The sequence below is a fragment of the Lonchura striata genome, chromosome 15 (assembly GCF_050655825.1).
Source record: "Lonchura striata isolate lonStrDom1 chromosome 15, ASM5065582v1, whole genome shotgun sequence".
NCBI classification, from domain to species: Eukaryota; Metazoa; Chordata; class Aves; order Passeriformes; family Estrildidae; genus Lonchura; species Lonchura striata.
This window is the reverse complement of record NC_140717.1, coordinates 15,892,958-15,917,895: the sequence shown is the minus strand read 5'-3', so window position 1 is coordinate 15,917,895 and position 24,938 is coordinate 15,892,958. Positions and strand designations below refer to the sequence as shown.

Here is a 24,938-nt window from a genome sequence, read left to right as displayed (position 1 = left end):
CGGCCGCTCTGACAGACACCGCGAGGGGCCTCCTGCCCGCTCTGAGGGGCACCGGGAGGGGAGACGGGCCGGCCGCTCTGACAGACACCGTGAGGGGCCGCCCGGCCGCTCTGAGGGGCACCGTGAGGGGCCTCCTGCCCGCTCTGACGGGCACCGTGCCGCCCGCCGGGGCTCCCTCACGGCCGGGCCACTTCCGCCCCGCCGCGCCCCACTCCGGCACATGACGGCGGGACGGGCGGAGTGACAGCGCTCTCGACCAATGGCAGCGCGCCGCTGCCGGGGGCGGGGCCGGGCGCCGGCGGAGTGGCAGCGCCCCCGGCCAATGGCGGCGCGGCGCTGCGCGGGGGGCGGGCCCCGCCGGGCGGGCCGGGAGCGCGGCGCGGCCGCGGCGGGGCCGGGGGGACGCGGGGCCATGGACGAGGCCGAGCCGGGCGAGCGCAGCCCTTTGCTGGGCAGCGGCGAGCGCGGGCGGGCGGCGAGCGGCGCCTTCCAGGGCCGGCGGCTGGCCTGCGCCGCCGTGCTGCTGGCCGAGCTGCTGGAGCGAGTGGCCTTCTACGGCATCACCTCCAACCTGGTGCTGTTCCTCAACGGGCCGCCCTACGGCTGGGAGGGCGCCCAGGCCAGCCAGGCGCTGCTGCTCTTCATGGGCATCACCTACCTGGTGTCGCCGTTCGGGGGCTGGCTGGCTGACGCCCTGCTGGGCAAGTTCGGCACCATCCTGCTCAGCATGGCGCTGTACCTGCTGGGCATGCTGGCCTTCCCCGTCATCGCCGCGCCGCACACCCGCCAGGGCCTCTGCGGGGACATCCCCCTGTTCCCCGTGGAGAACTGCTCCTCGCCGGCGGCCAACGCCACCCCGGCGCCCTGCTCCCAGGTGGGAGCCACCCGCTACTGCGCCACCGCCACCTTCGTGGGACTGGTCCTCGTGGGGCTGGGCGTCGGCTCGGTCAAGGCCAACATCACCCCGTTCGGGGCAGACCAGGTCCAGTATCGTCCGGCGGCCGCAGCGCTCGGGGGTGGCACAGGGGCTTGCCTCGGTGGGTGGGCAGTGCCCGAGCGACTGACCTCTCTGCAGGTGCTCAGCCTCGGAGGGACCGCAGCACCAGCTCTGTGCCCTGCGCACTGCAGCTTGTTCAGTTCGGTGTCATTTTGGTGCCTGTGCGGTGTCAGATCCCTTACCAGCCTTGCTTTCCTGGTTTTCCTGCCTTAGCTGTGGTGTCTGAGTTGGCTAAGCCATCGCCGTCTTGAGGACTTGGGTTGAATACTTAATGGCCATTAAGTGGACTGTTAATTGTCCACGCTGGTGAGTTTCTACCCAGTTAATTTGACCTCAGAGCTCATCAGATGAAGTACAAGACACACATTTTAGCTGTGACGAGGATGACATGGGCCTTCTAAGGCAGTGTCAGAGGCCTTTGCCGTTGTGTGGTAAAGGAAGGCTGCAGAACCAACAGATTTTCTCCTTCAGGTATTTGTGCACTGCACTGCCCTTGAGTGGCATTTCTGTGCAGGCTCGTGCTGCATCACATGATGGGGGAAGCTGCTCTGACCCTGGTAAACATCACCTGGCTGTTCCTAAGGACACATCCTGTCAAATGACCTCACGGGGACCCGCCACAGTGCTGTCATTCATTGGGTCATCGCTGCAGAGCCCAGGGGCTGCACAGAACACACGTGAGAGGCGACCTGCAGCTCAGCAGCAACTGGAACGCTCTGCTACGTGTGCTTTTTTTACAGCCCTGTGTTAAGGCGGTGTGCTGGCTGTGGATGTTGAAATGTAATTTCTGCTTTACAAATGGAGAATTTCAATATGCTCAGGTACTGCTGAGCAGCTTTTCTAACTAAACTGAAAGTCCAGTTGCATGTCTGTTGGCTCACTGAGTTGTGGCTAGAGCAGTTACCAGAACTGCCATGAATTCTTTGAAAGAGGGAGAATCCACCACAGAATCATTGTCAAACATACCTCTGTTCTCTGTTGTGCAGTTTGCATTTGTCTTTCTTTGGCATTTCGTGTATTCTAAATTCTGGGTAAAAGGCAGTATATAAATGTAAAACATTATTACAGCCCAGGACTGTGTGTCCCCAGTGCATTAGCTCTGCTTGAGCCAGCCTCAGCCCATCAAGTGAAATAGCTTTAATATGGCTTTATCTTGTAAGGTGTTTTTCAAAACTGACTGCTTATCCCCAGAACACTTTATGAAAGTTAAATATGGGAGATAAATAATGGCAGGAACAGAGCAAAAGAAGAACCATTGCCAATGGAAGTGTAGCTCTTGTAGCTGGATTTTGTAGAGGCTTTTCCCCTAGGATTTCAAAGAAAGCAGGTTTTGGCTGGGTTTGCAGATAATTCACAGTGATTTATGTAGGGTGAAGCAAAAGAAATACTCCTTTCTGGGCCATAATAATCAGTGGAGCTCTGCCGAGGTCTGAATTTTTCCCCTTCTCCCTTTTTCTGGCTTATCTCTTGTTAAATATATTACAGGATGCCACTTACCTTGGAGTGCAGTTTGGGGCCCTCTTGGGTGCCTTTTCCCTGCATAGGAATGTAGAAAACTGCTGAGGAGATGAGTATATATCTATATAGCTGTATATCTATATCTGTGTATATCTCTATCTACCTATCTGTGTATCTGAGAATAAAGTCCATCCCAGAGCCACATTCTTGGGAGGCCAGAGCACATTGTAGATGTGTTTTGGCTGGATTTGTGTGCTGATAAGATTTGTCCTCTTTCCCCAAAGGAAAGGATGAATTGTATATTACGTACTTTAGTTGGCACAGTCACCTTTCAAAATATTAATTACATTTAAACATGACCAAATGAATTTCTCAGCTTTAACGTGTGTATAGAATTTGGGTGGAGAGCTCTTGTACAATGAGAGGTTTCTTTATTTAGCAGAATCACTTTGTGGAAAATCGGAAACTGAATTGCAATACTTACTTTTCTCTGAAGTTGGAAGGTGTGGTTTCTAACTCTCCGTTGAGTGTCTGCGTTTAGAAGTGTTGTAGAGTTAGTGTTACTGTTCAGGAGCACACATAATCACGGTGCAGGTGCTTTTATTGGGAGCTCTGGGATCAGGGGTACAGCCCCAAATCTGACTCCAACATGGCTCTTGAGCTGAACGTATTTTATATTCTATCGTTATATAACTTACATATTAATTATTAAACTTATATTGTTCTATTGTATACATTGATCTTATTCAACCATTAGTTTCTCGTGATGTTTTTCAAGCCTCTGACTACAGGTTCTCATCATTATTCTTATGATTAAACAGTAATTATGTTTAATTTCTAAACAATCATCACATCTAACAATTATATCATTTATCATATACTGGCTACACAGGTGCAGTTCTAGCAAGTACAAGGCCTATACTTTCCCAGGGTATTTTCCCAGGGCCTACTAAGCTTAATTTTCCTTCTAACTCCCCAAATCTCCATGATTTTAAAACCCTTTTACTATCATTAGGATCAAGTAACTTCCACCAGTCAGTGTAGCAAAAAGAGTTCCTGCAAAGCTGGGACAGACAGCTTTTCTCAGCTGTGTTGCTCATGTTTTCCTCGAAGCTGCAGCCTGGTCCGTGGTGCTGCTGTAAACCCGAGGGGAAGGTTCTCAGAATGGTGTTTCTGCTCATGTGATCCAAAACCTGGCACTTTCCAGTTCCCCTTTCTGGTGCGAGTGCTTGCTGTCACTTCCTGTTCCTTGGAGCAGTGTGACTTTCTGCACTTGGGAAACAGCAGGGCTGTTGGTCACTCTTGGGAAAGCTGGCTCAGCCCCAGCACTGAAGCCAGAACAGCAGCAGACTCCTAATCTGGTATCAGCCATAATGGTTCTAATTATGGCTGGATCTCTTTCCGGGTTACAGCGATGAGAGGCCAGGTTTCACCCATGCTGTGGCTGCCCTCTGAACTGCCTTCACAGCCAATAAATCTATCAGGCCATGACTCCCAGAGATCTTCTAGCTCTGCTAAAATTCGTGGTTTACAGTTGCTATTGGAAATTGCTGCTGTAAAGATGGCTTTAGAGTGATTTTCAGCTTTTATATATTTGTAGAGAGTAGATTTTCCAGCCTCTGGATAAGGATGGCAATGGGGAGCCACGTAAAAAGATTTGAAGGTCCCTGACTGCAACTTGCTTTGTTGTTGCTGCTGTCAAACTTCTTATGAGCCTGTGGACCTCGGAGGCTCTGCAGAGAACAAGTTTGAAACAAGTTGTGGCATTCACACAGGCAGTAATGATGGATGGGAGAGGAGCAGACTTTATATGTGGGCTTGCAGAATTTCAGTAATAAACTTTGACATTATGTAGCAGCAGAGTACCACTGTGGAGCTCAGCTACCCAGCTCTCTCAGATGATCTCAAAGATTAAGTGGTTGTCTGAAGTGATGGATAGGAGGGTCAGGATTCTGTAAATGTGACTGTACAGAACTCTTGTCATTGTACCTTCTTCTGTAGGCTAAGGACGAGGACAGGGCTCTCTGTTCCATCCCTGCTCTCTCATGTGGTTGCTCTCAGAGTTGACTGGGATGAGTTTGGGGTGTTTGTCACATTTGTCACTTGTGACTGTCAGTTGACTGTAGGAACAAATGAAAACTGCTACTGGCAGGAACTTTTGAATGATCATGTTCCTTTCATGTGGGGTTTTGACATCTTCATAGTTCTTTGTCTTTGAGAAGATATCCCACCAGGTAGTTCAGTGGGACCTTTATTCAGTTATTAATGTTTGCCAGTTAAATGCCATAGTGGCATTTCAGACGTGGCTGTGATGTGATTTTTAGTGCAAATACATGCTTTGATAAAGAAGGAGGAAATGGATTCTTTGCACTGTAAGTCTGCGGTGTGTCTGTCCTCTGAGCACTGCCTTCCTTTTGGTCACTCTGTTACAAAAAGAACAGTGGAGATGGTGAAGGAAGTTTCCAGGAAGGGCCATGAACATGGTCAGTAGTTTCCAGGTGAGGAATCACAAATCACTCTAAATTTCCTGTCCCTGAAAAGGCAATAAAAAGGAAGATGTGACAGTGGTTTGTGGCAGCAGTGATCAGGGGAGAGAGGCAGCAGGGGAGCAGGAATGGGATGGAGCTGGGCTGTCCCTGGAGCAGCAATGGGATGGAGCAGGAATGGGATGGAGCTGGGCTGTCCCTGGAGCAGCAATGGGATGGAGCTGGGCTGCCCCTGGAGCAGCAATGGGATGGAGCTGGGCTGCCCCTGGAGCAGCAATGGGATGGAGCTGGGCTGTCCCTGGAGCAGCAATGGGATGGAGCTGGGCTGTCCCTGGAGCAGCAATGGGATGGAGCAGCAATGGGATGGAGCTGGGCTGTCCCTGGAGCAGCAATGGGATGGAGCAGCAATGGGATGGAGCTGGGCTGTCCCTGGAGCAGCAATGGGATGGAGCTGGGCTGTCCCTGGAGCAGCAATGGGATGGAGCTGGGCTGCCCCTGGAGCAGCAATGGGATGGAGCTGGGCTGTCCCTGGAGCAGCAATGGGATGGAGCAGCAATGGGATGGAGCTGGGCTGTCCCTGGAGCAGCAATGGGATGGAGCAGCAATGGGATGGAGCTGGGCTGTCCCTGGAGCAGCAATGGGATGGAGCAGCAATGGGATGGAGCTGGGCTGTCCCTGGAGCAGCAATGGGATGGAGCAGCAATGGGATGGAGCTGGGCTGTCCCTGGAGCAGCAATGGGATGGAGCAGCAATGGGATGGAGCTGGGCTGTCCCTGGAGCAGCAATGGGATGGAGCTGGGCTGCCCCTGGAGCAGCAATGGGATGGAGCTGGGCTGTCCCTGGAGCAGCAATGGGATGGAGCTGGGCTGTCCCTGGAGCAGCAATGGGATGGAGCAGCAATGGGATGGAGCTGGGCTGTCCCTGGAGCAGCAATGGGATGGAGCTGGGCTGCCCCTGGAGCAGCAATGGGATGGAGCTGGGCTGTCCCTGGAGCAGCAATGGGATGGAGCTGGGCTGTCCCTGGAGCAGCAATGGGATGGAGCAGCAATGGGATGGAGCTGGGCTGTCCCTGGAGCAGCAATGGGATGGAGCTGGGCTGCCCCTGGAGCAGCAATGGGATGGAGCTGGGCTGTCCCTGGAGCAGCAATGGGATGGAGCAGCAATGGGATGGAGCTGGGCTGTCCCTGGAGCAGCAATGGGATGGAGCTGGGCTGTCTGTGCTGTTTCCTGGAGCAAGGGGAAAGGAGAAGGGCTTGGAAGGGGCAGGTTCAAAGCAGGCGAGTGGAGGTTGTCCTCCCACCTGTGGAGCTCTTTGCCACGGGATGCTGTGGATTCTGAAAGCTGACCTGGGTTCAGAGGCAGGTTACACAAGCTCATGGAGAGAGAGCTGCTGCATTGATTAAGCAGAGAGAAGCCATCCTTGGTTCAGGAAGTTTCTCAGGAGCTAATGGTTGGAGGCTGGGATAATGCTTGTCAGAAGCCTCATGGTGTGCTTCCCTGTTCTTACCTGCTTCAAAGTTTGCTTTCTTCTCCCAGCTTTCCTTTGTAGAGATGTCAGCAAGGTCATGTGCAGGAGGGAGGATGAGAAGTCATCTGCCTTGCAGAAATAAGAGAACTGAGACTTTGTGATGAAGAAACGGAAACTTCATCAAAGAGATTGCTAACACTTACACAAGTTGGAGCACTGTGTTCCATGTAATTATTTGCTAATATCCTGCTGCTCATTGGGCTTTAGAAGGAATTCCTGGATTGAGCCACTGCTGCAGTTGATGAAAGTTAGGAACTGAGTACCAAGTTGAAGCTGGAGAGCCAGAATTTCTTGGGTTTAGTCTCCAGGATTGAATTGGACAGTCTAACAGATGCACCCTGGCAATGCTATTAACTCTGCACAGGAATAGATACTTTAATACTTCCTTTGTGGGGCTTGGCTGAATGGTACAGATGGGTTTCTGCACCGCTGGGAAACCTGAAGCTGTTAATCAGAACTGACAGTGTTAAAAACTCATTTTAAGACACAGCTTGCAAACTAAATATGGGTTCTTGTGAAGATCTGGCAAATGAGGAGGGGGAATTTGCAGTTGCAAATGAAAAATAACTGACTCAGCCAGGCTGGTGCATGGCACTGACTTGCTAGTCACTGTTAATGGCCTTTCAGTCATCAAGCACTGACATATACAGTATTATGCATTCTTCTACAGACTCCTTGATCTTTTTAATGTATTTCAAATTTTAATTTGCATCATTTCCCTTACATCACCTCTTATGAGTGATGCTGGATTCCTGGGACTGAATTGCAAACTGTGGGGTAACTTAAGTAGGCAGTAATAAAGAGGGATGGTGAAAACTGTACAGGATGGTTCTATAAACCAGGGATGTCTTTACTTTCACTGGAGAGACACTGAGAGCTTCAAGCAGAAAAAATAACACTATTAACAGCACTGACTTACAGGGATAAATATTTACTGGGGCCTTGTGATCCTCAGGCAACTCAAATTTAATTAATTTTTTTTAAAGGTCAGAAGGACAAGTGCTCAATTTGTGTTCTAATGAGACGCATTAAGACCGTGTTAAAAATTAAATTTGTCGTTTAAGTACCAAGTATTCATTTGAGGCTTAGAAAATGGAATACTGTTGACTGTTATGTAAATAAAGTTAGAAGAAGCAGTTATGGCAATACATGAATTTTTAGGTAGCTTAACTTTTTGTTACTAAAAACTAGTTACATAAAGTCCTGTGGACTATGGGATGTTAGTCTGAGGGAGCTTTTTTGTAGAGAAGTGACCCAGTGAGAGTCAGTGCAGTAGAAACAATAGTCTTTCTGGGGAAGCTGTGTCCCTCAGTACTGGGGCTTTTTTATCCCTGTGCTGAGCTTCTAGAAGGTTACTCACATAATGGTGCAGCTTTCACTGAGGTGTCATTTCATCAAATACCATGTGAAGCCCAAAACACTTAAATCATTTCAGTGTGACCCTAAATGAAACCTGAGCTCTTCAGTGTATTGAACTTGTTTGAATTCTAATTCAAAGATTCTAATTCTGTTTAGACTTATTTCCTTCAGAAACTGAAGGGCTTGCTTTTAATCTTCTCCAGGTCAAAGACCGGGGTCCAGAAGCCACAAGAAGATTTTTTAATTGGTTTTATTGGAGCATTAATTTGGGAGCTATCCTCTCTCTGGGAGGCATTGCATACATCCAGCAGAACGTGAGCTTTGTGATCGGATACAGCATCCCAACAGTCTGCATTGGGATTTCATTCATGGTGTTCTTATGTGGGCAGAGCTTCTTCATCACCAAACCTCCTGATGGTAGTGCCTTCACAGACATGTTCAGAATTCTCACATACTCCTGCTGCTCCAAGAAGACCCACGGGGAACACTCAGCAAACAGGTTTGTGATGAGCTCTTCTGTGTGGCCTCCACGCAGAGTCAGCCTAGGATGGGACTCCTTAGCTCAGACTGGCTGTAGGAACTCCACCAGAGCCTGCAGGAGAGTGAGCAGGTTTGCTCTGAGAGCTGGCAAACGAGTTCTGGAGCTGCTTTCTGGGAGCTGAGGGTTGGAAGAGGCACAGTGAGATCACTGGGTGCTCCTGCAGCCAGATCCTGGTGGCAGCTGAGCTTTGTGTCCTGCCAGCTCAGAGTTCTGAGGGTGTCACGTAACCTGACCCTGCTGCTCTCAGCATTAGTTAACTTCTCTGGCAGATATCTTTGTGAATGCCTTCTGCTTTGAAAAGCACTGTCATCCACATTTAATACTGTAAGTAGCTTGATGGGGAGCCAAAATTTTTCCCCTCTTAAGAGCTGCCCATGAATACTGGTGGTTGAGTTGAATCACTGGTCAGAGATGTCAGGTGCCTGTTCTGCAGTGGGGTTTCGTGTGTTCAGATTGCCAGACAGTTCAGTGACTTAACAAGCAATATCACAAAAAGCAGGTTACTCTAAGTTCTGCCAGTTTTTTAGGGCTGGGGTGTGTGGGGAGGATGGGAAATAAGGAAGCTCCACAGCAAAAGGTTTCCTCTCGTGTTTCCACCTGCTGGGGATCCATTCTGGCCCAGCTGTGTTGCTGTTACTTACATTAATTGCTCATTTTGGAAATGCATTAGCTTTTTATAAGGAAGACAAGATTGCCAGTTATGCTTAACTGAACATCTCCAATCCTTTTCCAAAGTGAAGGCCAGGGAGTGCTGCACCCACCTCGCAAGCAGAGCCTTTTCGAGATGGCCAAGCTGTCTCGGGGGGGGCCCTTCAGAGAAGATAAGGTGGAGGATGTCAAAGCTCTTGTCAAGATTATCCCTGTCTTCCTGGCTTTAATACCTTACTGGACAGTGTATTTTCAAGTGAGTAGTTCCAAATGGTTACAGTTATACTTTACATAATTTCTAATTTAACATTTTTGGGGTGTTCTCTCATAAACAGGAAACTTACCTTGAAGTTGAGAGATGAGAAATGACTGCTAAGGAATGCTCTCAAATATTTTGACCTAATAATAGAAAAAAAAATAATTACAATTGTAGTTAAGACTCACAGTTGTACAAATTCACATATCTTAAATATTGTGCTGTGTTTTGTCTTGCAGCTGTTTATATAGGTCAGGCTAAGTGGTCTAGACCTCATTTTAATTTTCAGGTTCTGCCTTATGGCGATGATTTGGGATATCAGATACATTTTGGGCAAAAGAAACAATGAAGAAATTGTTTTCAAAGGCACACAGAATGAGTCTTTGTGTTTTTAATAAAAATAGCTACAAGGTTAAAAAATCTTGTAATGTTCTGACCGTAATTGTTGTCAGTTTGCTGTGTTAGCATTTCACCTCTGGTATAATCTTTGTTACTTGTTACAAAATGAAAAATACCTTGCTCCCAGCACTCCTTGTCCAAGTAATCTCAACTCCTCTTTCCTAATGCTAGATGCAGACAACATATGTATTGCAGAGTCTCCACCTGAAAATTCCTGAGATCTCCAATGACACCAACTCCATCCACACGGTGAGCAGAGCAAAACAAGTGCAAAGGGCCTTTCTTTGCTGGAAATGTAGTTTAGGTCAGTCTTGTACAGAACTTCCAGGAAGTTCAGGGAGTGCATTTGGGGATCAGTGGCCTCAGCCTTTGGGGATTTAGGAGCACGATACACATCCCAGATTTTATCACACCAAGAAGTGTCTGGAGTTCACACCAACCTGCCCTGGGTGCATTTGGGTAACTCTCACTGCTTTCATCAAGAGTTTCCTTATCCTTCAGTGGCCCAGGTCTGACCTGTGAAGAAAGCTGATCAGTCTTCATGCCCTGTGTCTCCATACCAGGACAGAAGGATTTCTGCAAGCCCAGTGAGAATGAATCCCCATCCTTAAGTGATACATTAGCACTTGGAATTTGAGACACATTTGTTACTTTAGACTGCCTAATCAATAATCACTTTACCTTCAGCATATTGAAAGAAGCTGTTCAATCAATACTTTTCAAGAAGGGCTTGCATCATGTGATTGCAGAAATGGTACAGAGAAGTAAAACACAGGATTTACATGATTTACATGTGTTACACCACCCTCTCTATTCATTTGACAAGTGTAACTTGATTTTAATTGAACTTTGCATTTACATTAGCAAGACTCTGTTTCTGCTGTTCTGTGGCATATTTCTGGTGGTTCTAAGCTTAAAGGAGAAACACAGAGCTTGGTTATTACATACTTTCCATTACTGAATTAGGTAAAAGGTTCAATTCTGTCAGATGAGAAACTGAGCTTACAGATGTATGAGCAGCCAGATTCAATGAAAACCTGAATAGCTGAATATTTTCTTCAGCTTTTAAACACTCTTTTTTGACTTTTCACAATGTCTGTCAGTGCATTGTTGTTTATTTTGGATCAAAGTGTTCAATCAAAACCTTATTTGTAAAATAATAGTAAAAGTTAACTCCTAAGTATGAAATTGCCAACTTGAGTCATCTCCCCTTCCAGTTTCCAGCAGCCTGGCTGACCATGTTTGATGCAGTGCTTATTCTGATCCTAATACCCTTAAAAGACAAACTGGTGGACCCCATTTTGAAGAGGAATGGCTTGCTGCCATCCTCGCTGAAGAGGATTGCAGTTGGAATGTTCTTTGTGATGTGCTCTGCCTTTGCTGCAGGTAAGAAAATTACTTGGACATCTCCTGACTTGGTGAATTGTTCAGCTCGCTGCAACAGCACTTTTTAAAGAACTGTGTGAATATTTAATTCAGCATTATTCAGATCTTTTTTAGTGGGATAGTTGGAATGTGTCTTTATGGATGCATTTTCCTCAATAAAGGGGATTGTATCCAAAAATTTACTAAACTGTTTTGAACACTTGCAATAAAATTGGACCATTTTTCCTTCCAGAAGTAGACTTTGCATATACCCTTTAAAATGTTTTTTCATACATTCTGACTCATAAGTATAAAAAAGCTGAAATTTTACCCAAAATCCTTTCCCCTGCTTTGAAATAATAAAGTTAGGTTATGGCTGAGCAGGAGTTTCCTCCCACTTTGGGTTTTCTCTCCTCTGTCTTCCTGTTCCCTAATGTTTGGAAATTAGTGTAGTGTAAAATAGCTCAGCTGTAGCATGAAAGGGAAAAGATGGCAACTCTGCTGGCCCCATAAATCAACTGCTTTTGAGATGATTTCAAGTTGTTAAGTGCTGCTGATGTGGAACTGAACATCTCTGAGCAATGCTTCACAGAATCTATAGCCCTCACAGCATCACTGTAATGAACATCCCCATAAAGCATTATGGCATTAAATAAATTCATTGCAGCACTTGGGATCCCCCATATTTTAGGGAGAGGGACACTTTGTATGGTTATTAAGATTTCTTTCAATGAGAGAGGTAATTATTAGGCCAAGGTCACTTTGTGGGCAAGGAAAGTTCTTCAAGCAAAGTCATTTAAAGTTGAACTAGAAGTGTTTCTCTTATTCCATGTTTCTTAGGACACTGCTGCTGCAGGAGAGGATGATGTAAAACACTTAAATGTCAGCTCTTTAAATAGAACCTGTGGGCTCACACATGAGGGAATTCAAAACCAGCAATGTCTGTCTTTATTCAGAGTGGGGAAGAGCACATCAAGCTGTGATAGCCAGGCTGGGGAATGGGTTCATACAGCAGAATTCCTTAAAGTTTCAGATGCTTTTTTCAATTCACCTACAAACGTAACAAATGCTTTTGTTGGTTTGATCCTCCCCACGTCTTCCCCAGTAGAAACTGAAAAGGTGAATTCTTCAGGTGATTATTTGCAATCTGTTTGGGAAGTTTAACCTTTAGGAGTAACTTCACATCTCTTCATCATAGCAGGAATTTAAGGGCTTAATTTGTGACAAATTTGGGGTTTAGGAAACTGTGTATTTCTAGCAAGGTGTTGGTTTACATGTTTCATTCAATTTTTATTTTCTTGTTAAGTGATATTTATAGCTGCCATATTTTAACATTCTTAAAGTACACTGCTGCTTCCAACCATTGCTGCCTTCAAGAGGGACCCTGAATAAAATCTTAAAGATATGAAAAGGTCAAGAATTTGTAGTCATGGCAATATCTTAATGATTTGTTTGTGCCATATTTCCATTTTGACTTGCTTATCTAACAGCCATTAGTTGTGGACACTACTGAGGCTGCCTATTATATTGGTTAGATTATTTAAAATAGTTCATAAACTCTGTTAAAATACAACTGATGAGATTTAATGAACATCTGCTGTGCTTCATGCATCTTATGGTGAATTTTGAGCAGCAATGTTCAAGGTTATTCAACTGGAAAATCTACTTCATTTATAGGGTTTAAACCATTATAGCAAGAAGTTCAGATTATTTTAACTCCTAAGAGTGTAAAATTAAATATGAAAGTTGTCTATCAAGGTCTTACAGGAAGAATCAATTGATTCCAGATTCTGAAGTACTTTGAAGATGAGTTTATGGCAAAGTTTGGTATATTGTAGTTGTGCTCTGAGGTGGCTCATTTTGCAAGAGTATAAACACATTAAGATCACTTGATGTTTTGAGGTGCAACAATTCTGTGTTGAGTGTAAATAAATGAAATTATGTCTGAGCTCTTAGATGACTCTGCTGCTTTGTTTACACTTGAATTAAGTTCCACTCTAAAGTGTTTGGCAGCTATATTAGAATTAAAACATCAAGAAGTCCAGTTTCATTTTAATTACAGCAGCTCTTCATAGTTCAGAGGGCACTGACGTAGCTGAAGAGATAAAGAAAGTCACATAAAAATAAGATGGGTCACCTAAAAAGAAGTGAGGAATACAGAGAAAATGTGGCTGGCGTGACATGAGAAAGGAATAAATTCAGACCAGTCTTGCCCTCAAACCCAGATGTAAGAAATTTGGCAGTGCCACTAAGCACAGAGGTGCTGATCTGGCTGGGTTTGTGTCCCAGAGCAGGGACAGTGCTGCACATCAGGGATGGAGCTGCACATCAGGGGTGGTGCTGCACATCAGGGACAGTGCTGCACATCAGGGATGGAGCTGCACATCAGGGACAGTGCTGCACATCAGGGACAGTGCTGCACATCAGGGATGGAGCTGCACATCAGGGATGGAGCTGCACATCAGGGATGGTGCTGCACATCAGGGACGGTGCTGCACATCAGGGACGGTGCTGCACATCAGGGATGGAGCTGCACATCAGGGACAGTGCTGCACATCAGGGATGGAGCTGCACATCAGGGATGGTGCTGCACATCAGGGATGGTGCTGCACATCAGGGACGGTGCTGCACATCAGGGATGGTGCTGCACATCAGGGACGGTGCTGCACATCAGGGACGGTGCTGCACATCAGGGATGGAGCTGCACATCAGGGATGGAGCTGCACATCAGGGATGGAGCTGCACATCAGGGATGGAGCTGCACATCAGGGACAGTGCTGCACATCAGGGATGGAGCTGCACATCAGGGATGGAGCTGCACATCAGGGACATTGCTGCACATCAGGGATGGAGCTGCACATCAGGGACAGTGCTGCACATCAGGGATGGAGCTGCACTTCAGGGACAGTGCTGCACTTCAGGGACAGTGCTGCACATCAGGGATGGTGCTGCACATCAGGGATGGAGCTGCACATCAGGGATGGTGCTGCACATCAGGGACAGTGCTGCACATCAGGGATGGAGCTGCACATCAGGGATGGTGCTGCACATCAGGGATGGAGCTGCACATCAGGGACGGTGCTGCACATCAGGAATGGAGCTGCACATCAGGGATGGAGCTGCACATCAGGGACAGTGCTGCACATCAGGGATGGAGCTGCACATCAGGGATGGTGCTGCACATCAGGGACAGTGCTGCACATCAGGGATGGAGCTGCACATCAGGGGTGGTGCTGCACATCAGGGATGGAGCTGCACATCAGGGACGGTGCTGCACGTCAGGGACAGTGCTGCACATCAGGGATGGAGCTGAACATCAGGGACAGTGCTGCACATCAGGGACAGTGCTGCACATCAGGGATGGTGCTGCACATCAGGGATGGAGCTGCACATCAGGGATGGTGCTGCACATCAGGGATGGTGCTGCACATCAGGGACGGTGCTGCACGTCAGGGATGGTGCTGGGCTCTGTGGCAGTGCTGCCAGTGTGGCTCAGGGGGTTCAGCAGCACAGGAGCCGTGCCATGGCACCCTCTGGGTGGCTCCAGGGAGGGAGGCTGGCAGAGGAAGCAGATGGAATCCCTGCACATGCTGTGATACCCACGAAAGCAGCTTATCTAAGGCCTGCACATTGTTCTGGGGACACGTTTTGTGTCCCAGGATGAGCTGGCAGCACTGATGGGAGGCTGGGAGTGTAACCACACTGTAGGAACAGTGGCAGTGGCTCAGTCCTGCTCCTCTGAATTGTGATGAATAAATTCACCTTCTTTCCAGGGATAAGAGATGAGAGTTCCTTTGTAGAGGTCTCTTTTGGGTGAAGCAGGGAGTTGTATTAACTGTTAGCTACTCTGTATTTTATGTAACTGAGTCAATCGTTTAATCTGGGCAACTTCAACAAAACCCTACAGCATTATTTGATATTCACTTTCTACTCTAAACTGTTGTGCTGAGCAAGCTAAAAATGCTTATATTTTACACTGTCCTGTCTCTTTTTCATTCCATATGAAGTACTTTCTATGCAATGTATTGCTTGTAAATCAAGCTCTAATGAGCTCTTGGATCTCTTCAGATGAAAAGTGTCATATAAATGTCATAATCATATTCATAGAGGGTTTTCACAGCTCTACAGGACTGCTGTAGCTATTTCCATAAGCAAAGGGGTTTCTAATTTATGAATACTATGGTAGCAGTTGAAATGGTTCAACAGTGCAAAGTAGTAGTTTGTGAAAATGAGATTGTCTTTAAAAAAGCCCCAGCACAGTGTCCATGAGAGCTCTGGGCTGATCCATACAGAAATGGGCTAAGTGTTTGTATAATTATTGCTACTGAATGAGAATATAATCACCAATTCTATGGCAGAACAACTGTATGTCTTGAAATAACATCAGCAGAAGTAGTCTGAAATGCTTTATGTCAGGAAATAAATACATATTCCTATTGTATCATTTCTAATTGTAATGCAAGGCTGAATCCTAATTTAATTCTTAATATGGAGAAACAATGTTTGCATCTTAGGTCAATCTTTTTTTCCTCCCCTTTCACACAGGAATTCTGGAAAGCAACAGACTGAAAATTGTAAAGGTTAAAACAATTAACCAGACAATTGGGAATGTTACATACCATGCTGCAGATTTGCCAATCTGGTGGCAGATTCCTCAATATGTGCTGATTGGATTCAGTGAAATATTTGCAAGTATAGCAGGTAAGAATCTGTGTGTGCTTAAATCTGCTTTTGTATCTATCATAAATGATGGAATCTTAGAAAATAAATACTTCTGAAATCATTACAAAAGAGCTCTGATGTTCCCAAATACATTTGCATACAACAGTGCTCAATTTAAGTGGCAAAGCTCACCACTGTATTGCACATTGGAGGCCTGGCTATTTGAAACTGTGCTTTCAAAACTGAATTTCAAGCAAATGCTGAACCACTCAGACTGGCCATACCCAGAGCTCTTCTCTTGGACTGCTGGTGGCACAGCTCCTCTTTCACTTCCCCTGGGCGAGGGCACTTTCATTCCTGGGCCATCACAGCAGGCTGCAGTGAGCTCTCTGCTTCTGGAGATGTGGCTGGCCCTGGCCCCAGCTCTCACATGGCCCATTTGTTCCCCTCCTCGTGGAGCAGAGAACTTCTGCTCCAGCAGGTTTCTGGTTACTCGTGTGCTGCTGTCATCACACTGGTTAGGAAATAAAATGAGGTGCTTGCATTGCTTGGCAAGGAGAATAACAGTGGGGTTTGTTGTTTGTTCCTGGCTACTCATTTGCTGTCCATCTCATTGTGTGTGTGTGGTACCTGTGACAAATGCTAACACACAAAAATCTGAAGATAAAATCTTGCCTGATTCAGTTAGTTACTAAAACTAAGGCTGTATTTAGCATTTTTATCCAAATAATAAAATGAATTACTTGTAGTCAGTTTAGTGATGGTGCCACTTAAATCCTAGCTCAGCTAAACAGATGACTTACAGAAACACAAGTGTTCATGGAAATTAAACCAGTTTCTTCCCTCTTACACAATCTTGTTTCTCCATCAGGTACTATTAATAGTTTGTAGGTGTTTGCAAGGAAAAAATAGCAAACCTGTCTGTAGGCTGTGGAAAGGTCTTGAAGCACTTTCTGTTTGCTGAACTCCAAGCTGAGAGGACTTCAGTGGAGTTCCTTGTGAGACGTCTTTAAGGCTTGCACAATTCTTATGTGAATATTCTGCTCCTTCTTGTGTGAATATTCTGTACTGCTGGGTCTGTACCAACAGCATTATAACTTCAAAAACTCTTGGTCAGTGTTTGAAAAAAGTGTACCAGAAATTCTGTGCAGAGCTTAATTGCTTTGTTAGTGCACTTTCATTGGATTTTTTTTTTTTTACAAAGCCTCTTTCCGGCCTTCTGGTTGTTATCTGAACATAATATTATTAAGAAGGCCTCTCAAGACTCAGAGTTTACTTTACCAATTCAATATTAAACTTGATAAAGGCATCTACTATGCTATGAAATTCAGGCTTAAAATAAGCAAAGTGTTACTGGTTACAAAACCATAATGATGTGGAGATGTTTGTTGTGAGCAAAAAGGGACTAAATAGCCCAAGAGCTGAAACATACCTCTGTTTTTCTGTTTACTGTAAAACTAAGCATATTCTTATTAAGCCACATTAGTTACACTTGAGGTACCTTTAAAAAGATGACACACATTGCATTAATCTTTTGTATTATTCTGTCAATCCTCCTAAAGCAGCCTTGTCTAACTGGGAATTGTAATCTCACATGACAACACCAGTGAGGGGCTTTAATTTCAGAAGTGCTTGTTTGCAGGAGCATGAAATCATTATCAATGGCTAATGGCTGCCAGCAGCCAAAGGAGCTCTGAAGGCAAAGGAAAGATTTTATATTCTTTATGCCAGATTAAATATTAGCGTTGCTGCAAAAGTCATTCAAATTTAGAAATGTACCTTATTTTGTTGCAAAAAGTGCAGGGTTACACTCATTTTGTTTTTTGTTCCGAGTCTTAAGTCTTTTTCCAGCTGGAACGGTCAGATCCAGTGTACCTGTAAAATGAACAAGAAAAGAAAGAGTCCAGATCTTTTCACGGGTTACCCCTGGGCTTAACTTGTACAAAACATCCAAAGCCTGGTGACCAAGGTGTGGCTGAGGCTCAGGAGCCCTGTGGCAGCTCTGAGAACTTAACCAGAAGTCACAAACAAGCTGCTGTGTGCTGAGTAGTCTGCTTGTTTTTTCTTAAAGTGCAGTTGGACAGGAAAATAGTGCTTGGAAAATCAGAATTGTTCTATCGGTGGCAGAGCCTAGGAAACAGAGGCACTGTTAATTCTGGAAATAAATTCTGCCTCCTGCCCTGCCTGTTGGCAGCTGTGTCTGTCCCAGTCTCTGGTTGTGGTTTGAGTTTGGGGAAGCCCCACAGCTGAGTTTTAGTTCCTGCTGCCATGCCATGCCATGCCATGCCATGCCATGCCATGCCATGCCATGCCATGCCATGCCATGCCATGCCATGCCATGCCATGCCATGCCATGCCATGCCATGCCATGCCATGCCATGCCATGCCATGCCATGCCATGCCATGCCATGCCATGCCATGCCATCCCATCCCATCCCATCCCATCCCAACCCATCCCAGTGCCAGGAGGCTGCAGTGGGAGCACTGAGAGCACCCAGCTCTGCTTCTTTCCAAAATCAAAGCTCCTCCCTGGCAGGCTGGCCTGTCTACCTTGAAGCTCATCCTTTTCTGGAAAGGAAATGCCCCTGGATTTCTGTGAAAGCCTGCCTGGAGAAGTCAGGCAGCAGTGGTGCTGGAAATAAAGCATGCCTTTATTATGCCAGACATGAGAGTTATGCAATTTCAGCTCTGTAATGCTCTCCTTGCAGAGAAAAATGTTCGATGAGGTAGCATTAATTCCCAGTATGAGCAGAGTGTTTTGAAACAAGCATTTCACCTGTCAGGAAAAGCTCTGCACGGAATGTATTTGATTGTCTCTGGTGAATAATCCCATTTGATTTTTGACAGGAGTATTATTCTAAAAAGGAGAGTTAATCATGGGCATTAATCTTTGTGTGGCAGAACCTAACCCAGTGCGTGCTCTTGGTACACAAATTCAGTAGCACAGATTTGCAGATGGATGGTCACTGGTACATTTTTCTTGGGTTTATTGGTTGAAATTTGAGTAAAGACAGCTGAAAATTCAAGCCCTATTCTTACAAATCTTAAAAAGAATTGCTTGGTAGCAAGCAATGAACTCAGAGAATTCTAGATCAAAAGTAAATTAAATTAAAATAATTACTGGCTTTCCAGTTCCAGTTAATTTATCTGTCTGCACATTCAGAGACAGACACTGAGGCTGTAAGAAATAAATGCTCATGGCTAATGCAAGAGGGACTTTTTTCCTTGTCCTGCATTCACTGCCCAGCAGCCAGGGAACAGGAGATGGGGAACGTGGAGTTGTCAGGTTTGAGCTAGTTTAATGCATTTCTTTGAGGAAAATTTTACACAGAAAAAGGAATATGTTGGTTGAGAAGATTTCTTGCTTTTAGACCTGGAATATAAATAAGATCAAAGTCTGTGTCTCAACACTGGGTTGATACATTGATGACCTTTAAGAGGATTCATAAAGCAATTAAAAGGCCCTGGAACTGCTAAAGATTCATTGCACACCTGTGGCTTCTAGAACACTTCTAGATCAATCTGCTCTTATTTCTTACATATTCTAATAGCATTTTTTCATCTTGTACTACAGGTCTAGAATTTGCATATTCAGCTGCTCCCAAATCCATGCAGAGTGCCATCATGGGGCTGTTCTTTTTCTTCTCGGGGATTGGCTCGTTTGTTGGCTCTGGACTGTTGGCACTGGTGTCTATTAAAGAAATTGGCTGGATGAGTAATCACACAGATTTTGGTAAGTGTGTTTTTCAGTGTGCTCATGCTCTGGAAAGTAGAAGTTTCAGTTAAGCATCAAGGACATGGCATTGTTGAGTTTTAACACTGTTATTAAATTCAAAATGTTAATTTTTCTACTGTTCTGTTAGAGTTTCATTTTGCATCTAAGTATGAAATAATGTGACTGTGCAAAATAATTCACTGCCCTCATGAAAGCATGAGGAACACCTCTGTAGAGCCTCAGTTACTTGCTCAGCTGTTACTGCATTTCATCACTAGAAATTACAAATGTTTTCATTTCAGTAAAAAATATTTAAATTACGTGCAGCAGAAGAATATATTTGGTATAAAGTACTGAAATTGCTTTCTGTGGTTATGGGGAGTAAAATGTACCCATTTCTCTCCAAGTGATTATTCAGCTTCCTCATTTCAAGTGACTTCATTGAAATTACCATGAGTTAATTCTGCACTTGTGTCTGCTGGCTATTTATACTCCTAAAGTTCAACAGAGTTTGAGTTGCCAGTGGAGGTTAAAAATAATTCCTGGCACCAGTAGGTGGCACCTTGGGAATTTCAGAAAACCCTCCCATCCTCAGTGGGCTAATTAGTTCAACCAGGGGGAGTGTGAACAGTTCTTAAAATGTCTGCTAGACCTGCTGTGTGTACGTGGCTTAAAATTGCAGCCTAAACTTTCAGTTTGGTCCAAGAGAATTTGCATTTCAACTGGATTTTCAAATCTACCAAAAAGCAATGGTGTCTGACTCCTCCATGTGCCCAAGTTGGCATCTGTGGCTTGTAAGTTGTTCTTTAAAAGCTGCAGAAGAAAACAAGCAGCCTGACCCTTATGGAAGTGTCCTCCCCAAAGGAATTTTTCATCCCACTGAGTCTTCTTTTCCCCAGTCAATTTCAAAATTGGAAAAGGAGCCTATTCTGCAATACAGAGGTCATTCAGCTGATCAGAGCTCAGCAGGGAATAAGAATTCCACACAAATAATGAAGGTGCTTCTTCAGCCCCTTGCCCTTGCTCTCTGAAGCAGCTGATGAGGAGACGCTGCCAAATCTTCTCTCTGGGAAACATTTGGGCTGTGCTGCATCTCCCAGAGGTGGCCAGCACGGGAAGGGGCTGCCTTCAGCCCCGCTGGCCAAGGTGAGCAGGCTGCCCAGCTCAGGTGGGGATGCCTTTCCCAGCAGGGACACACTGGCAGGGCTGCCTGGGGGACTGCAGCTGCAGCATCCACAGCAGCCCTGCTGCAGCCCTGAGTAACTTTCTAACTCCATCCTCAGTGGTGCAGCATCACTGAAAGTTGTTACCACTTCTGAAAGAGCCACTCCTGAACTGTGCCTGGCTTTTCCAGGGTAGGAATTGCAAGGGGTCGGTCAAGGAATGACTGGGAGCTTCTTCATGAGGTGCCCTAAATTTCCATTTCTGCCACCTCATGACATCACTGGGGGTGACTGCCTGCCTCCAAAACCTCCCGAGGAAGTTCCCTCTCTGCCAGCACTTCAGGGCTGGTGGCTGCCATTGAATTGACTTGTTTCTCCCACCAAAACTAAGATTTCATGGGCTTAATATCCCATCTCATAAAGGATAATTACTACTCTTTAAACACATCTGCTCTTGAAATGGAGATTCACATCTATATTGTATTTTAAGTGTCAAGGAAAGGCTCAGTTTAATTTTATTGCATTTTATGATAAGTTCATTTAATTGAATCTTAAGTTTCAGTAATTAAGTAATTTAATCTGAACATTTATAGGCTTGCTGCAGGAACAGCTGGTTAGGGTCCATGTACACGTCACTATTTGAGTCTCTGCAACACATCTGATAATTGTAATGGTCCAGTTGGCTGTGGTGTGCTGGAAATGAGCCACAATATATTCTTGGAAATCCAGCAGGAGTTGGGCATGCTTCCTAACAGAGGAATGATTTAGCAGTGAGCTTTCTTCATTTAACATTGTTCAATGCCCAAAGCAGTCATTTGTGACAACTTAGAGGGAGCATCACAGGTGAACTGAACCACAAAGAAGTCACCTATGTTTTCATGAACTCTAAACTTTGTTGCCAAAAAAGGCTGGGAAACAATTGCAGTAATGGCTTTTTTTAATATCTGTGGAGTTTCCAACTTCTTCCTTTACGGCATTCATTTTTTGGTTATGTTATTTTCTTTTGATTTGATCTAAGGCATTGGAGGAAAAATAAAACATTCCTTATGCTGTGCACATCTTCCTCAGCAGTGCCAGCCTTTGCTGTGGATCATTAAAAATGAGCTGTGCTTTGGTTTGCTTCTGCAGAAAAGTTCACCACTTACACTTGACCAGATTCACGTTTTTGTTTGTATCATCTTAGTTAATGCTTTCTTCCTCCCCAATTCTTTCTAGGTAACATTAATGGCTGCCAACTGAACTATTACTTCTTTCTGCTGGCTGCTATCCAAGGAGCCACCCTGCTGCTTTTCCTGATCGTTTCTGTCAAGTACGAGCACCACAAGTCGAAGGCGAGCGAGGCGGCTGCCAACGGGAGGCTGTGAGCCCTGGCACGGGCAGCCCGTGCCAGCAGCAGCAGGGAAGGGGCAGGGGGAGCTCCGGCTGCCCAGGGACCCTGTGCCACGGGAAGTGCCTTATGGCAGGGCTGCTCCTGCACGGCGTCCTGGCACAGCACAGCAGCCTGCCGGGAGCGCGCCGCCGCGCTCCAGTGCTCTCTGCTCCTGGGGACATGTTCCCTGAGCTGGCACTGCTGCAAGGGCTGCAGCACCTCCTGCAGCACCTCCTGCAAGGGCTGCAGCAACTCCTGCAGCACCTCCTGCAAGGGCTGCAGCACCTCCTGCAAGGGCTGCAGCAACTCCTGCAGCAACTCCTGCAAGGGGGGTGCAGCAACTCCTGCAGCAACTCCTGCAAGGGGGGTGCAGCACCTCCTGCAAGGGCTGCAGCAACTCCTACAGCACCTCCTGCAGCACCTCCTGCAAGGGCTGCAGCAACTCCTGCAGCACCTCCTGCAAGGGGGGTGCAGCACCTCCTGCAAGGGGGGTGCAGCACCTCCTGCAAGGGCTGCAGCACCTCCTGCAGCACCTCCTGCAAGGGCTGCAGCAACTCCTGCAGCACCTCCTGCAAGGGCTGCAGCAACTCCTGCAGCAACTCCTGCAAGGGCTGCAGCAACTCCTACAGCAACTCCTGCAAGGGGGGTGCAGCACCTCCTGCAAGGGGTGCAGCAAGTCCTGCAGGTGGGGTGCAGGGCCCCACCCGGGCTCTCTGATCCACGGAAACGCTCGGCTGGCCAAACCGACCCCGAGGACACAGCACAGAAACCTTCGACAGGAGCCTCAAGCAGTGCATGGCTGTTCAGTGCTGGGAGTCATTTGGGGGTGAGAAACAAATTCAATTACAAATTAGCACAGCTTAAATTTTATAATTGACCTGTTACTGACAGCGCAGCAAGGATTTCAGTCCAGGCTTGCAGTCAGGAGGATCCAGGACTGAACCCCAAACCCCAGGAGCTGCTCAGACAGCTGCTGCAGATTGGTGCACAGTTAACACTTGTTGGGATTGAAGCTGTTTGACTGCAGCGGTGCTTTTATTTTTATTTTTGAGACTGCATTAGATGTGTTAGGACAACACCCACCTTTGGACAAGGCCTCGTTCAGTCTAACACTGTTACTCCCCCAAGGACTATTCCAAATATTTGCAGGAAGCAAAGTGAGGAGGAATTCTGAGCAGATCAATGCACAGTAACCATTTAGCAGCCTTTAGCCAGGTCCTTTAGTCTTGTCTTACTTTTAGCTAACGTGCTCCAGGGTTTGGATCTTTCAGCAATACATTACCCCAGCAGAGCAAATGGCTTTATATTCAGCCTCTTGAATTTTAATGATTCTAACTGTACTTCAGAGTGTGTGCAGACTGGTATGGAAGGTGCAAGGAATTATGGAGAAAGAAAATAAAACTTTTTTATTAATGTGTTGAATTTTTATAGTTTCCTTTGTCTGCAGTTCTGTTGTTTAAAATGTCCTTATTTTGTACATGGACATCTTTTTAATGAGTTTACAAAATAAAATGAACCTCCATGCTGTGACTTCTGACCCTTTGTTTCTAGGTGAATAAAATTATACAGTGAAGAACTGTAGAAATAATTAGTATTGCAGGCTAATTACAGCCTCCCCAGGCTCTAACCAGGGATGGAGGAGGGTGCCTGTGTTTTATTTGAGATTAGAATGTGGGTACATTGCTCATATAATGGTGGATATTTCCAGAGTACAGCAAAACCTGGCTTTCCTACCTTTGTATTTATATTGAATATCCCTCCTCAGAAAGGGGAGCTTTTTTCATCTGTTCTGCTTATGTAAACCTCCAGCCTAAGTTCAATTACAGCAGTTTAGACATCCCTATTCCCCTATTTCCCTCAAAAGTCTGTAGTCACCTCTGAGTTGGATTCATTTGTGTATTTTTGGTGTTAACAGAAGTTGCTCAGGGCTGACATGAGACAAGCTTGCTCAGCCTAACAATAAACTGCTGTTAGAAGCTGCACAGAGTTCTTAATTTCCAAAAAAGCAATTTCAAACACCAAATCTTATCCCAGTGATTTTGTTTCTATGCAGAGCAAGTTCTGCCACTGCAGCAAAGCCCTCTGGGGAAGCAGATTAGAAGAGTTTCCATTTGAGCAGGCAGTGGTTTGAGACAGATTCATTTCTGAGCAAGAGAGAATTTGTGAGCCAGCAGGGCTGGTGGAACAATGCACATACCTGAGAGCTGCTGCCTGCTGGGCCCGCTGCAAGGAGGTGCCTGCAGGGAGAGAAAGGAGGTGAGACCCAAGGGCAGCAGCCATTGAACACAAAATGCCATTCTTTGGGTATTTTTCTACTTCCTTACACATATTTCTCATTGAACCTGCTTCCTTTATCAGGGCACCCTGCAGAGTTCTGCTCCAAATACACCCAGAACGCTCAGGGATGTCCTCCAGTGGAGGGAATTCTGTGCCCAGCTGAGCTGGGACTGCAGCTGTGGGACAGAGGGACCACAGCCAGGCCCTGGCACTGTCCCCAGCACAAAACAGCATATTTCACTTGTTAGCAAGCCCAAAGCAGCACATTTCACCCAAATCCAAGTGGATTTTTGCCCTGTTAGACTTTCGCTCTATCCCAGTGAGCCTGTGCCACCTGCTCCTGGTGACCTGGCTTTGGCAGGGCTTGCACTGCATGAGCTGCAGAGCCCCTGCAGCCCCAAGAGTCAACCTCTCAACCTTCAAGGCATTTCACTTCCTTGCTGATCCATCCCATCCCACCTCAGAGCAGTTTTCTCCTGGCTGTGGTCTCAGGGCAGCCAAAGGTTCAGGTTCTGTCTGCTGCAGCCATGGGAACTGGTTAATGCCACGTGCCAGCACCACTGGCTGTGGCACATTTAACTTATCAGAACTGATAATTTATCCTAATGACAAATGGCTTCAGTGCCAGGCCCGATGCTCCACGAGCAGCTCTGCAAGCTGAGCATCTGTGAGGAGCAGGATCTGCTCAGCTGGGAGCAGAGGCTCCGGGCAGGGG

At 46.2% G+C, this 24,938-nt stretch overlaps 1 protein-coding gene across 4 annotated transcripts; it reads left to right on the top strand.

The window, feature by feature from the left end:
* Window positions 1-322: 322 nt before the first annotated feature.
* SLC15A4 (solute carrier family 15 member 4) lies at window positions 323-23,476 on the top strand. 4 transcript variants are annotated; one of them, XR_014958690.1, is made up of 9 exons: window positions 323-982; window positions 8,032-8,327; window positions 9,105-9,273; window positions 9,844-9,921; window positions 10,890-11,058; window positions 15,583-15,738; window positions 19,274-19,432; window positions 21,793-22,295; window positions 22,465-23,476. XR_014958690.1 is itself a non-coding variant. In XM_021545076.3 (8 exons), the coding sequence occupies exons 1-8, from the start codon at window positions 323-325 to the stop codon at window positions 21,939-21,941; spliced, it is 1,836 nt and encodes a 611-aa protein (XP_021400751.3). In that variant the 3' UTR covers window positions 21,942-23,476. The 4 variants fall into 4 exon arrangements, 1 of the variants encoding a protein (XP_021400751.3); XR_014958689.1 differs by having other exon boundaries at window positions 21,793-22,363; window positions 22,434-23,476; XR_014958691.1 differs by having other exon boundaries at window positions 21,793-22,457; window positions 22,599-23,476.
* The last annotated feature ends 1,462 nt before the right edge of the window (window positions 23,477-24,938 follow it).